This window comes from Lolium rigidum, chromosome 1 (assembly GCF_022539505.1).
Source record: "Lolium rigidum isolate FL_2022 chromosome 1, APGP_CSIRO_Lrig_0.1, whole genome shotgun sequence".
Classification (NCBI taxonomy): domain Eukaryota; kingdom Viridiplantae; phylum Streptophyta; class Magnoliopsida; order Poales; family Poaceae; genus Lolium; species Lolium rigidum.
In genome coordinates, this window is record NC_061508.1 from 63518376 (window position 1) to 63534208 (window position 15833).

Below are 15833 nucleotides of genomic sequence, written 5' to 3' on the forward strand. Positions count from 1 at the left end.
CATGTATGGGTACATTGCCCCCACATGTGTTTTTGGTAACTAATGACAATTCTCATGGACTAATATTTTCATTGAGTGTATATGTAGTAATACTTCCTAGGTATTTCTTATGGTCCATGTGTTGGATTCAAGTGTGGATGCTATGAAGATAAAGATATAGCTTGGGTATTGGCATCGTGATCTTCAGTGTTTGGTTTCAAGAGAAGAATTCAAGATATGGTTCTAAGCTGGTGTCATGTTAGTCTCATGAGTTGAGCTAAGGATGACTATATACCTCAATACAGAGCATGAGGAGATACAAGGCTGACCAAGACAAAGAGCAAAGATTAAATTCAAATTGGTCAACACATGAAGCATAAAGATTGTACCACTTTGGATCATGTGATCTTGTGCATGGTAAGCCTTGTCAATTATGCTTCATGAGCTAACCCATTAAATATGTGTGTTTGCGTTGTCGATATGGGTTAGGTATCTTGTGAACTTATGCTTGAAGCTTGTCGTCCATTCGGTGATAATGGACGTGTGAAGATGTGCTTCATGGAAGCTTTCCCATAGTGGTGTATGGGGGAGCAATCATGAGTCTTCACGATGCAGCAATGATCAAGTGAGGCATTCCGGCTTGAATGGAGCTTGAAGCGTTGTCATCAAGATCAAGCGGGTGCGCAAGGCAAAGGTATGACCTTGCTAGGTTTTCCTTTTACCGGTCTAAAGGTGGTTGTTAGGAGACCGGGTTATAGGATAGATAGTCGCAGTATTAATAAAGGCGTTTGGTTGGGTAACTTGATCCCATTGTTTTAGGAAGCTCAATCCTTTGCATACTTTGTATCCCTATATTCTTGTTGCTTCTTGGTGTTTCTCTGTGTGAGGTTCCTGAGCTTGTTGCTAGCTTTTCAACAGGCCCAAGTTCATCGAAAATGGAATCCATATGCATTTTCTATTGCTTTTTCGAGTTTGTACGTCTATATCGTTTCTTGAAGTTGTGAGGCTTACTCTCTAAAATATTCTATTGTTGGGGTTCTATTCATCGTTATCTTTCCAACAAAATTGGTTTCATCTCAATCGGAGATCAGAAACTTTGTCAAAGTTTAGTTCTTTCTAGAACATTCCAGTTTGAGGATTTCTCGCGATTTCGGTGCAGAACCCGGCGGTGCCGGCTCTCCTACCGGAATATCTCGGCCTGCCGAAATGGTCCCGGTTTCGCCGAAACACGCACTAGTACGTTGTTCCGGCAAAACCGGTTATGTTCCGGCGAGGGAACCGGTTTGCTCGTTGGGCCATTCCGGCGTGTGAACCAGCGGCGCCGGTTTTACCGCCGGATCGGGTCGCAGGAATTCCCCAAATGGCTTGTTTTGCCCCTTGGGATAATTTGGGGGGGGGGGATGCCCTTCATTGATGGCAAAGCCTTTTATGGTTCAGAATTACAAGCTGAGAGGTAATTGCGCCACATCAGGGCATTCTCTTTGTGTGCATGATTTTTAAACCGATGCAGCCAGAGGGATAGATCTGTTATTACATTAGCGATAGAGGTGCGAGCTGAGACCACTTGGTCCCTAAAGACTAGGGTGTTTCTTGTGTCCCATATCTTCCACATGATGGTTAGTACCATCGATGGTCAGACAGAGGAGGGTAATTCTGTTGCTTGCGTTAGTTGCTAGGTTTGTCGGTAGCCGAGGATGTGCTGGTCCAAGTGCGCACATTGCCAAACCGTGCGTGTCGTGGGGCAGGTGAAGAACATGTGATGTCGATGTTCAATCGTGTATGGGCTTCTTGGACAATTTGGGGAGTCGATGATGGTCTTGCGGTGCAGGTTCAGATGGGTGTTGAGGCGGTTCAAATGGAATAACCAAGCGAAGATCTTGACCCTGTCAGGGACTCGTGAATCCCAGATGTGTGTAGTTACATCATCGTTTCCTTCGTCTTGCAGGGCGTTGTAAGATGCCCTAGTGGAAAACATGGCTCCCCCGATCATTGTGCGTTGACCATCATCGTAGATAGGTGAACATCATGCATCAATGTCAAGAGAGAAGCCAGCTCTGCTGCAGCAGAGTTGGTAAGTCTATTCCGCAGGTGATACATATCAAATGTATCTACTTTTCCAAACACTCCGCTCAAAGATTTGCTCTGAAATCTTACCATGCTTGGATAAAAACTGCTGAATCTGATGTGATTTTTAGCAAAGTCTTGTTTCTGTCAGTTTTCGCAGGAAATAAAATCGGGAAAAATAGCAGGGAAGTTTTTCATCAAAATAGAAGGCCTGAAGCTTTGGATCACGAGAAAGGAGCCACGAGTCTCAGACGGAATGAGGTGGCGCACCCATCTTCATAGGACGCGCCACCAGGGCCAGTTTGTCCCTCGGTTGTCATCTCGCCTCCCTCCTTTATGTGTTTTAATGGAACAGAGTATTCCATACTTTTCTATACATAATTTCACAGGTCATGACAAGTGTTCCTAATTTTCCATATTCCCGTGCTTTTAAGAGCATCTCCAGTCGCGTCCCCCAAACCGTCCCCCAAAGCGATTTGGGGCGCGCCGGACAAAAAAAGCGTTCCAGCCGCGTCCCCCAAAGCCCATTTTTGTCCGGCGCGCCCCGATACGGTGTCCGGCGCCCGAGCCCGTCCCCGTCCCACGGGGACGCTCCGGGGACGCCGGACACAACGAAAAGCGAGGCGGGCTCCCACATGTCGCGCGACTATTTGCATAAACCGTTGGTTCGCGCCTCTTTTCTCGTCGCTCCTTCCTTCCCGCGCCTCCCACCCCACCGCCGCCGCCGGATTTCCCGGCCGTTTGGGCGTCCGATCCGTGCTGCGAGTCGGCACCGTTGTCGCGGCCGGGGCTCCCGCCGGTCGTGCCGCCGCCGCCGCGTCGCCGGCGCCTCCCGGAACGCGCCGTCAAATCCGCCCCACCTCCGCGCACGTAAGGTGCTCGACGACTTGCCGTGTAGGCGCGATTGGTCGCCGTTTGTTGCGTCGTCTCGCCTCGGCGCAATTTTAACCATTGATTTTGCTTTAGCCATGGACGACGACGATGAGATGGTTGCCCTCGCTGCCGGAGGACGAGCAAGCGTTCGACGACGACCTGCGGGAGCATTTGCCGATCATCGCGTCCCTCCGAGACATGCTTGACGCCGAGGCGGAGAAGAGGAAGAGAGCCGCGCCGCGGAGGATCAAGGCCGGGAAGAAGGAAGTCGAAGCCCCGGCAGAGGATGGAGGGGCATGCCATGCCGCACAACGACTACTTCGCCGACGGGGCAACACATGCCGACAATTTTCGGCGCCGGTACGGGATGAGCAAGGGCCTCGTTCATGAATATCCTCCACGGCGTTCGAGAGTTCGACCCCTACTTCAAGCTCAAGCTCGACGCCGTAGGCGTTCTCGGGTTCTCATCCATTCGGAAGTGCACCGCCGCCATGAGGATGCTTGCATACGGAGCACTCGCCGATACACGAGACGACTACCTTCGCATGAGTGAGTCTACTGCCATTGAGTGCATGTACAAGTTTTGCCGAGCTGTGGTGGGAAAGTTTGGCAAATACTACTTGAGAGGGCCAACCGAGGAAGAGACCGCAAGGATCATGGCACAAAATGCCGCCGGAGGATTTCCGGAATGCTTGGAAGCATCGATTGCATGCACCGGGCATGGAAGAACTGCCCGTTTGCTTGGCAAGGTATATACAAAGGGCGTCATGGATATTGCAGTGTGGTGCTTGAAGTCAGTGGCGATTATGACTCGTGGATTTGGCATTCTTTCTTTGGCATGGCGGGATCACACAATGACATCAACGTGTTGCAGCGGTCTTCGGTGTTCAGCAGACTAGTGGAAGGGCATGCTCCACCATGCAACTATGAGATCAATGGCCACCAATATACCAAAGGCTATTATCTAGCCGATGGTATATATCCAAAATGGGCCACTTTTGTCAAAACAATCTCGAATCCATCGAGTCCGAAGAATTCTCACTTTGCTACACGACAGGAGGCTTGCAGGAAGGATGTCGAGCGGGCATTTGGTGTGCTTCAAGCACAATTTGCCATTGTCCGGTACCTGCTCTAAGCCGGTCTCACGACCAAATGTGGGAGGTGATGCAGGCTTGTGTGATCATGCACAACATGGTCATCGAGGATGACCGCAAGAATCATGTTAGGTCACATGTTGGTCCCTATGAGTGTCAAGGCCCTCTCGCAGAGGTTGATCATTAGTTGCCTGCAGATTTTGCTGATTTTCTCGCCATGCACGCAGAGATTCGTGATAGCAATGTGCATGAGCAACTTCAAGCTGATCTCGTTGAGCATTTGTGGAGGATCAAAGGAAATACCGTGGCACCTTGATGTATCATCTAGCCCTTTTTATTATATTTGATTACTTGTTTTATTGTTTATTGTAATTTAATTTGAAAACAATTCTCGAAAACATTTTTTTCATATGCTACATTTGATATAAATGGTTTATGTGTTAAAAAAATTATTTTAAATGTTTGGGGGTGGCGTTTGGGGACGCGACTGAGGAGCGACGTCCCCAAACGCGGCACGAACAAAACACGTCCCCTAAACGCTCAATCCGGCGCGGTTTGGGGGACGGTTTGGGGGACGCGACTGGAGATGCTCTAAAACCCTTGGAATCAAAACTGTCCATGTGAGAATATGTGATGTATATTGTCATCAAGTATACCTGCCAAAATTACATGTCTCGAGCGTGCGCAGCCACTTGAAACACTAGACAGGCCAAGCTGCCACGACCCCGCTCCTGGACTGGTCAGTCGGCCACGGGTGGGGGGCCCGGCGCGTCGCTGTGCCCTCGCAATCGGCGCTCCCGGCGACCGCGACTTCCAACCATGGTTGCGGCCGAAAGCGACCGCACCACCACAAAAATACTCCACCGAGCCCAGCACCAACACCGACGACGCCTGCACTCGCCACCACCGCCGTCGCTTTCGCCTTTTTCCTCCTCCCCAGCTCGTGCGCTCCCACGCCACTCTCCTCCCGATTCCCACCACCATTCTTCCTCCCCTCCCCTCCGTGTCTACCTGCTCGCCACGCCCGACCCCGGCGGGTTCTTGGTCCCTAGCGCCTTGGACGCTTCCTCCCGGCCTGCATCACCGCCCGCCGCCGCTTTTAGGTGCGACTTCCGCATCCTTTTTCCCGCCGGGATTCGTCGCGCGCTGGCTCCCCGCCAAAGATCGCATCTTTGGCTGCCTGCCCGCCCTGTCTGTCGGATCAGATGAGATGTGGCGATCCTCCAGCCCCAGCCTCTAGGACGAGACATGGCTGAACTCTCCTCGTCCGGATCCCACGCGGCGGCTGCGGCGGCCACGCATCCCTACCCGCGCCGCCTCCATGGCGCCTTCGTCGCCAGGGACTCGCTCACCCCGTTTAACGCCTACCCCGCCGCCCCTCCCCCGCCGCCGCCACCACAGCCGCCGCAGAGCTCCGGCGGCGGCGGCGGCGGCAAGATCAGCCCGGCGGTGCTCTTCATCATCGTCATCCTCGCGGTGGTCTTCTTCATCTCGGGCCTGCTGCACCTCCTCGTGCGCCTGCTCGTCAAGAAGCAGCACCACGGCCGCCGCTCCACCTCCACATCAGCGGGGCACCACGGCCCCGGCGGCGACGCGGACGCGGCGCTGCAGCGCCAGCTGCAGCAGCTGTTCCACCTGCACGACTCGGGGCTCGACCAGGCCTTCATCGACGCGCTGCCCGTCTTCTCCTACCGGGAGATCGTCGTCGGGGCCGGGGCCGGCGACAAGGAGCCCTTCGACTGCGCGGTCTGCCTCTGCGAGTTCGGCGCCGAGGACAGGCTCCGCCTGCTCCCGCTCTGCGGCCACGCCTTCCACCTCAACTGCATCGACACCTGGCTGCTCTCCAACTCCACCTGCCCGCTCTGCCGCGGGGTGCTCTTCGCCCCCGGCCTCACCGCCGAGGACAACCCCATGTTCGATTTCGACGAGGGGATGATGGAGGAAGGCCGGTTGTCCGAGTGCTGCGAGGACGGGTTCGGCCTGCCTGCGCAGAAATCATCAGAGGAAACTGCGCAGACGCTCGAGAAGAGAGTGTTCCCGGTGAGGCTTGGCAAGTTCAAGAACGTCGGCACCCAGGGTGCCGTCGAAGGCGGGAATGCCACCGCCGATTCCGCTGTGCTGAGGAGGGAAGAAGGGGAGAGTAGCAGCAGCAGTTTGGATGCAAGGAAATGCTTCTCCATGGGCACCTACCAGTACGTTCTCGGGACTTCCGAGCTTCAGGTGGCTCTCCAGCCGGGCAGAACAAGAAACGGCGCCGGTGGTACCATGAGACCGAGACCTCCAGGGATAAGCTGCGTCAATGCCGACATCATGGAGGGAAAGAAAATCTGCGCGCGGAACAAAGGGGAGAGCTTCTCCATGTCCAAGATTTGGCAGTGGTCTAATCTCAAGGGCAAGCTACCCGCTGGCTCAGATGATTGCTCGGAAGCGGGGAGCCTTCCATGGATGAAGAGGGATAAGTCCAACATCTGATGTGACTCTGTACTGTGATACTACTAGCTAATATTGCTCTTGTTAGTTCCACTCCATTAATTTCTTACCTATAATTATTCTAGCCTAATTTTCATGTTCAGATTTTTGATTGGAATTGGTTATATCTCATGGAAGGATAGTAACTTTTAGTAGTCATGCCGGCTTTGCACCAATTGTGTCATAGCTTAGGATCATGTGATTTCCGGAGAATGCTGCTTTTCTTGTGTTCGTGTATCGGTTTGAAGCTACCTTCATATTCCTAAAGCTTCACTTACAAAACTGATCAAAGTGGCATTGACTTCTAAATCTAATCTTAACATTCTTCTAGACTGGTAGATGAAAGGATGAATATTACTTGAGTTTTGCTTCGGTACTAATTACACCGTCTGGTGAAGTGTAGAGTATTGTACTTTTGGATATTAAATTGTCTGTTATCACATAATACATCTGTTCTGAAATAGTCTACATTCTAGCTCTAAAATTTGTTCTGAAATAATCTAAATTCTAGCTTTTAGTCGACAACAACACTGAAAACGAAGTGGTTTTGCTCTCTTTATTGGACGTTGTTATTTTCAATGTACCTTGGATTTGTTGTTCACATATCCAGGTAATACTAATAAATGCAATACTAGTTTATCTCATTTTTCCCTTAAATGTGACTAAATTAGAACGGAGGGAGTAGAAGTGTAGCCCTGGCAGTCGCTTTTATCCTTTCCCGAACCGACGAGAGCCAATTGTATAGAGATAATGCTTTGTCCCAAATGAAACACAATTCAGAGATGCTGCTGTTAGGTGGTTATCATTGTGGGTATTTGATCTTCGTTTTTGTATTTCTTTGGCGGCTCTTGCGAATGTATTACGATCTTGCCCAAAGAGACACTTATGAATTCGTGTGCAGTTAAAGGGAAGTACACTTGCTAAGCCGCCACATAAACAGTTGAGGCGGGATTAGGTGGGCACTAGGTTAGTTATGAAGAATTAGCAGATTATTTTGTAGGTTTGGGAAGCTCCTCATGGGACAAATCTTAAACTTGTAGTTGGTTTTATTGAATCCTTACTGTGGGTCCTAATCTGATGAATAGTTGCAAGTAGCTAATACTTTTACGACTCACTTATCTTTTTATACGGCCAAGCAAAACCTGTTTTACTATTATGAGGAACTGTTCTTGTATAATAAAACTGTTAATGCATAAGTAGACAGGAATTGACTTCTGCGGAAAACATCACTTGTAAGTTTGAGAAATTGCACAAGGCTGTAATTTACGAGAGCCATTGGCACATAGGTCTAAATTCTTGTAGCTAACTATTATTTTCACGATGAGCTACATGCCTACAACTACTTATGATTTGGCATATTTCCTTTTATGATAGTTGTAGTAAACCAAGTTTAAGATATTGCACATGTAAATATCTTGTGTGTTTTCTTCTTATCTGGCCATAGGAGCTTAAGTGAAATTGATGATATACACTTCATGGTCTGGACTATCAAATGTATTGAAGATTGCATTATACAACTCAAGCACAGGAAGTGTCTTGCTTTAACTTTGTAAAATTGAGGTCCATGGTGGATTATTTCTAAATTTGAATTCATGTCAATAGGTTTCCTAGTATTCCCCCGTTCTTTCCATCTGATGCACAGTGATTGGTAGGAACATATCATGATTGAGCCCAATACAAGAGGCTTTAATTATTTATGTTTTAGCTAAGCATATTCTTTTGCCTTTAGTTCATCAGTCATCTGCTGCCTTTGTCAAAGCCTTTCCTTTGATAAGCACTTTCTTGGGGGGTTTACATTCCCTTTTCATGGATCTCTTTACTCCATAGAAGCAAAGATAGTTTCCATTATCATGATAAAAAGCAAAAAAGGTTGGAACCAGAGGAACCAACTCATCATGCTTTGCTTCATTCCTGGGCTGCCACAGACCTTTAATGTTCAGAGTATAGATCTGCCAGCTTAGGAAGTGTCATTTAGTTTTTCTGGACTTCAACATATTCACAGATGCCACTTGTATGCAATTCTTGCTGGTTAATTCTTAATTGTAATGTCACTGAGTCTCAGACACCTTAATATCGCTGTTCCTCATTCATGTTTTGTGAGAGGTAACAATTTTCAAACCTTAATTTCAATACATTTACACATACCACCTAACCACAGGCACTTTAATTTCCTCATTGCTCTCACTGATAGTTTTGTGAGATTGAATTCATCTGATTGCCATAGCCTTGGGCATGCAACTGACAAGTTGGTAAATAGGCGTTTACATCTTTGCTTTGGTGCTCCATCTTTGTTTATGAGCGACATTTGTTCTTGTTGTTGGCGTTCTTTGTGCTTCATGGCATCATTCCTGTACAAATTTATATCCAATTGAATGCTACCCTCTTGTAGCTTATTTTACCATGTGGCTGGTAGTGACAGGCTGAATATTATCTAACTGAACAGTTGGTGTGACATGTATCCTGATAAGTTTTTGGAAAGGCGTTTCAGGAAGTGGAGTTCAGTGTCATGTCATGTGGATTTTGAGAGCCAAGATGCATTTTCATATGTGCTGTTTCATCTTTGTGTTATGTTGAATCTGAAAGCAGTAAGGAGTGCCAGCCTCTCATGCATCCACTAAATTGAGCAGGCAGTAAAAGCAATCTATTCAGCATTTTTACATTCAGATCTTAGATCTGGCATGTGAACCCATACAGTGACAGTTCTCACTGTACGAATGCTCTTGGTATTTCAGCAACTAACTAATACTGATAAAAAAAACTTGTTGTTAGTAACCAGATCAAAAAATAGTGGTTTGTTCTGACATCTGAAAGAGCTGGTTGGAGATTGGTTCTTCAGATCTCCACTCCCAGATTCAGGACAAGTCCCAGAGATTATTTTCCAATTCTCGGGGCTCACAAGCTTGAGGTCCTATACCTCTGAAGATCGGACGAGGCATGTCTGTACAAAATACTGTTCTATATGCGAAAGATTATGGATGCTAGTTCCAGGCCGCATATTATTTTTTCTCATATGCAGTGGATGATCGTCCGGAAAAGGCCAGTTTCACGCATGACTGAAACGGACAAGAAGAAAGGTTTGGAGGTTTGCTATGATTGAGTAGTACCAAGTGTCATAGTTGTTCTGGTTTTTTCCTTTCTCGCCGGCTTTGAATCTTGTCCTGCCAGAAAGTCAACATCTCCTTGAAATGACAGTGTACCGATGTCACTAGTTGTACTTGTACCATGAGCTTGTGTTAACGAACAATTATAAGCTTGTGAAAGCTATATTTTTTCTCTTGTTGCAACATCCATCCAGGAATAGCATATCTAGTTAGGCAACTTTTGGCTCATTTGCTTGGCTAACTGGCTCAGAAAATTAACGCCACTCGTACCGTGCTCGTGTCTTTAATTTTTCTTAATTTACAACCGTATGGTGCTTGTTGAGTATTGATTGACAGCACTCGCAAAGTCCATTCTTGACGTAGGAAAATAAAATGGTTAGCCGTACCTCAATGATTTTGTACTACCAAAAGAATCGTGTGTGTATTTTCTACACTGCATATTGGTGCCAAATTTCGTACTGTCCCATACAGGACGGGGCCTAGCACAGTTTGGTGGCTGTCGTCACTGATCCTTAACCTGCTCGACTTGAAATGACAGAATGGACACTGCCTGTTTGGTTGCAAACAAAGTTTTCTTCGGTTCCTTTCCCTTATATGCAAGTTGGCCCAATAAATACCGTATGAGTGAAAACAGGGCTTGAACCAACTTTAACACTATATTTGGATGCTAACAATTTTACTTGGGCTCGAGTGGAGAAACTAGAGGCAATTGGATTGGTAGGTTGTAGGTAGAGAAGGGATGTAGTTAACTAAACTAGTTCAATCATAATCACTTTTAATCTAGCAAACCATTCATCGATTCTTGACAAGGTCTACATGGACAAGATGCGTCCCGACGTTGTGATTCCATTCCCTTCATCGGTTCGTTGTTTCATCGAGTGTTTCAAACTCGGTTTCGTGTTTTTTTGAGCCATTTGTGGATGAGCTTTGTCAAATTTTCGCACACGTTCGACCATTTCAAAATTCCTTGGGCTAGTAGCTTCACCTCACCATTTCACACTACTTTTGTGTTTAAAATTCTCGATTTCAACATTCGTAAACGAGTAGATCTACAACAACGTAAAGTATACTTGAAAGACGTAGATCTACTGGTATAGAAATGTCAAAATGGAGAACTATGAACACAAAAATCATGCGCGACAAAAATCATGCGCGCAGTGAGAAGAAGCTGCTCGCTGAAGGAATTTTGAAACGCGCGAACAGTTGCGACGAATTTGATTAAATTCAGCCAAAAAAGCTTCAAACAGGACACGAAATTGCCATTCACATACTCCACGAAACCAAAAACCGTTCATGAAAATTGATTTGTAACAATAATACGCATCTTTTTCGTGTTCAACATATTTCAAACCGACCCACCGTTTTGTAGATTAGGAGGGATTAAAATGATGCATATTAGTGTAAGGTTAGGGTTAGGTGCAGGTATGCCTTGAGCCATAAAGGGCTAACTTTTGTGCTCGCTCTAGCTTGATCTGGAAAAAACCCGCTCGAATCCAACGTTTCTCTTAGGCCAACTTTTTTCTGCATTTAAGTTGCTTTGAGAACCATATTATGCATGAAATCTTATTCTTATGGGCTACCAAACGCCTAATATTTAGCCCAGTGAATACGAGAAAATGAATTGTTGGCAACCAATGAAGGCTCAGAGTTTTGTGCGTGTACTCAAATCGCATCATTCCCATTTTAGATGCTCAAGGCTCCATTGGGAAAGTAAGCAATGGGGCAGGATTGGTTGGATGTTAACATCAATATCGGAATATTACGTCTCTGCTATATTTGATTCTTCAGATCCGTTGTTTTCTGAATCGTCTGTCAGTTGTTGGCTATCCAAGTATATCCATGCGATCCTCATGATCTCTTGACAGCCAAACCAGTGCATCCCTTACTTTGTTGAGATCTCTACTTTGTTTTACAGTTACGTTTATTTGATTTGCTCTAATCTCTGCAGAAACTGAACCATGTCTTGTGGAATCTCTGCGCTTCGGATCATAGTTTAACGAGTATTAAAAACATAGGAATAACAAAATACAGGAACAATATGTCATGCCATGTGAAATTCTACATGAATAAAAACACGAGAATTATTTACATAAATCGTTTGGTTGCACCACATTAGAAACGCAATAGATCTCTACAGAAATTGAGTACATATCATAGTTGTCATATACACACTAGAAATTTTCTGAGAGGTCTAACCTCTTTGTAGACATCCTATGGGATTGTGGTATAGGAAAGCAATTCATAGAAAATTTGGAGGGTTCATCCTTTGAATCAAATTGTCATTATAATTTATTTTTCTATGGGTAATAATTCTACAAAAAAAAAAAAAAATCCTTTGAATCAAATAGACCTTTATAGGAAATTCACCACAACTTATTATCGAATTGCACCACAACAAAGACAATACCTGTGTTTTCGCTTTGGGTGTACCTGCAAGGATGAATCCAAATCTATCTGATCCAATAAGACCATGTCCATTCCAATAGATAGCCATACAAATTGGCCTGAAACGTCACCTCATCCGTTGAAGATAGATCTTAGAATGACACGATTTGCTGAAGCACACTTGCAGGTCGAAGTCATGTAAACTTGTCACTTTGTTTCGACCAGACACTTGCACGCAACGTTGCAACTTGCAACCCACCTGCCGAACCGCGACAAGGAAGGCTTCACTGTCCAAACTCAAGACCCATTAAAAACAGCTTTAATACAAGAACCCCAACTCTATTCATTCTTAGTGATGGAACTGCACAGATGTGATCGCACGAACCGTGTCGGCAACGTCGAAATCCCATCTCACGGGGTGCATCAATCACGTACAGCCAGACGCGACGAGTGGCGATTGAATCGGCACCGCGAGACCTAAAACTGAAATCAGAGAGCATTATGCAGAGCATCCAATGCGCTAGCTGGTTTTCTGTCTCAAGTTGTTGCACTGTAGCATTCTTCGGAGTAAGTAGTACTAGTACGGATTACGATTTTCTTCTTGCAATAGTACTTACATCTGATTTTCTTGTTCTTCTTCTTCTGCCAATATCTTTGTAAATTAATGCATGCATGAAAGCTGGCAGATTTGCTGTCCTAAGTTGTTGGATTATATTAGTGTAGTAGTCCTAATCCTTTTATAGGATATATCTTTTGCAATGAATGAATGAAATCCTCGACGTGTGAAACAGAAAAAGAAAAGCTATTGAATTCTTCGTCATACCGTCGATTGCAACATGACTGACGATAACAGAAATCTACAAATTATCTGCTGGATATACAAGTTGATGACAGGAGAGGAGATGATGATCATATATACAGGCGCGGATGCATACGGCGTTGTATTTTGTTTGGTTTGTACAATGACGGAGTAGGAGAAAACGAAAGAATTGGAGGAGCATCACCACCACCACCGTCCTATGGACGCCATCCACCATCCATCCAAGAGGAGGAAAGGGAAGTCCCAGCCTTATCGCCTCCGCCGTCCCACTATACCATTGGTTGGGGAAAAAAATCGGTGGGTGCGCGCGGCTGCCGTCATCATCAGCCCTTGGCGGCGGCGATGGCAGTGGGGGGAGCGTGCGGCGGCGGTTGGTGGTGGAAGAGCGAGGGCGCGTCGCGGGCGCCGAGTTCCATGGAGGTCCTGACGGAGCCCGGCGGCGCGGCGAAGCGGGCGGAGAAGTCGGGGTACTCGGCGCCGCCGTCCTCCGGGCTGCAGGCGCCCTCGTCGAAGTTGAGGGCGTAGTTGAGCGCGTCGTAGTTGAGCTTCCGCCCGCCGCCGGCGCCGCCGGCGTGGCGGTGGTGGCCGCGGCGGAAGCGGCGGATGAAGGTCTTCCAGCGCGGGCCGGCGACGAGCTCCGACCACTCCCGCACCTTCATGAACGCGTCCACGCCGCGCCGCCACCACCGCCGCCTGCCAGACCCCGCCCTTCCGTCCCCGACCTGGTGCCACCACTCCCCGTCCGTCCCCGCGCCGCCCGCCGCGCGGCGGGCGTACGAGGAGGAGGAGGAGGAGGACTGCCAGGGCGCGGAGAAGCAGCAGCAGCGGTGGCGGCTGCGGGAGAAGAAGGCCGCGTCCGCCTCGTCCAGACCCGCCGCCGCCGCGGCGCCGCCGTCGCTGGTGTCCATGGTGGGGGGTGAGATTTGGGCGGTTGCGGAGTAATGTCTGTGCTCTGTGTCACGCGGAGGCGCGAGGGTTTTATTGGGTAGGCGGTTCCGGCGCGCGCCCCCTCGTGCCCAACTGCCATCCCTCGTGACGGCACTGTCCGGGCCCACCGCCGCGCGTTGGCACGCGGGGCCCGAGTGTCAGCGGAGATAGTTGTGCAGTTGGGCACCGCGTCGCATGCGCGGCTGTTTATTCCACGGTCGACTGACAGGGACAAGCCGGGGTGAGTTTCGGTGGGCATGGCTGTCAGTGGGACGGACTGTGCCAGGCAGGGTGGAGTGTGTGGATTTGTATGCGCTTTTCTTTCCTAGATTTAATAACATTTAAAGCAAAATATTTTTAGAAACCGTCCATCAGAACCATTTTCATCTTTGCACTTTTTGCGTCGACATTTTTCAAACTGTATCCCATCTTGATAGATTTAGACGACTCTACTTTGTACTTGAGAAACTTGTTGTACATTTATGCTTCGTTGAGTACCTTGGTTACTAGTGAACACATAATTTGTCCTATACTATACTAATACTGCACCGCACGCTGCATCGCTGGGTGCTCAATTTGACAACGGGGACGCTAACCACCGGTCATTGCTCAACGATAACCATTCCCGTGCTACAAAGTTGTTCTCGTCCTCATCCCCATTAACCATCATGGAACTAGTTCTTCTATCATCCCCATCCCCATCCCCACCGGGTAAGGAAATAACCATCGGTTCCCCATCCCGGCTTTAGCCAGCAACTGTGAGCTCACAATAAAATGACTGCACTTCTCAAGTAGGGGCAACGATGGAAATGAGAGGAGCAGGTGATGTCAACGGGACATCGAGGTGAAGAAGAGGATTGGAGAGTGTAGATTGCGGTGTGCGTGAGGGAGATGGGTTCGCGTTGCACATCCGTATATTGCGGCAACGACTGCTAAAGAGAGACGAGGGGAGTGAGGATGGGGTGTCCGTGTGGGAGTTTAGGGTTACAAGTATATATTGGATATTTTACTACTCTCTAGTACCATGGTCCCACATGTTAGATGCCTAATGGGGAATTTGTTGTTACCAGGATAGTGGTATCCTAAACCTAGCCCCGCCTTACCTGGTGCGGAGGATTTTTGCCTCCAATAAGAGCACCAATAAGAGCACCAACAATTTTTCGACGGTTACTCGAAAAACAATGTTAGTCCGTGTTAGTTGTATTCAAAACACACAAGATAGAGGACAAACAACAGCAAAAGTGTTCGGGAAAGTAGATACGTTTTGGACGTATCAGTAACCACCGGTTATTACTCAACCATAACCTTTCTCGTGCTATAAAATTGTTCTCGTCCTCATCCCCATTAACCATCACGAAGTTAGTTCTTCTACCATCCCCATCGGGTTAAGAAAATAACCGTCGGTTTCTCATCCCCACCCAGTAAGAAAATAATAATCGGTTCCCCATCCCCTCTTTAGCCAGCAACTGCGAGCTCAAAATAAAATGGCCTCACTTCTCAGGTAGGGGTGCCGAGGAATGAGAGGAGCATGTGATGCCAACGGGGCATCGATATGAAGAAGAGGATTGGAGAGTGCGGATTGCATTGTGCATGAGGGAGATGGGTTCTTGTCGCACGTCCATATATTGCGGAAACGGTGGATAAAGAGAGACGATGGAAGTGAGGATGGGGTGTCCGTGTGGGAGTTTTAGGGTTTGAAGTACATATTGGATTTTACTACTCTCTAGTCCCATGGTCCCCACATGTCATATGCCTAACGGGGCATTCATTGTTACCGGATATGGATATTGGTATCCTAAACCCAACCCAACCTTACATGATGCAAAGGGTTTTGCCTCCAATAAGAGCTCCACGGAGATGGAATACTAACCAAAACCATCCCCTAAAGGGGATCAGGGGATAGGGCCCGTTGCCAAATGACCGAGTGCACTTATCTTGAATTGCAAAGTACTCCATATAATATATGTGTTTTTTCTAACAATCAATACCATATATATTTTACGAAATATTCCGTGTAATCCATTTATTTTATGCAGCGTACTCGATGGAAATTGGTAAAAGAAAGTAGAAAAATTCATTACCGCGGATGAGTTGCATAGGACAATTTTTTTTGCGGCGATG

At 47.5% G+C, this 15833-nt stretch overlaps 2 protein-coding genes across 2 annotated transcripts; one reads left to right on the forward strand and one right to left on the reverse strand.

Annotated features, from left to right (window-relative positions):
* Positions 1-5018: 5018 nt before the first annotated feature.
* Positions 5019-6638, forward strand: LOC124674402 (RING-H2 finger protein ATL46-like). Its single transcript, XM_047210452.1, has one exon. It carries the CDS (start codon positions 5259-5261, stop codon positions 6480-6482), a length of 1224 nt encoding a protein of 407 aa, XP_047066408.1. The 5' UTR covers positions 5019-5258; the 3' UTR covers positions 6483-6638.
* Positions 6639-12748: 6110 nt separating this feature from the next.
* LOC124685428 lies at positions 12749-13693 on the reverse strand. Its single transcript, XM_047219779.1, has one exon. The coding sequence runs from the start codon at positions 13691-13693 to the stop codon at positions 13109-13111; it is 585 nt and encodes a 194-aa protein (XP_047075735.1). The 3' UTR covers positions 12749-13108.
* Positions 13694-15833: the final 2140 nt, after the last annotated feature.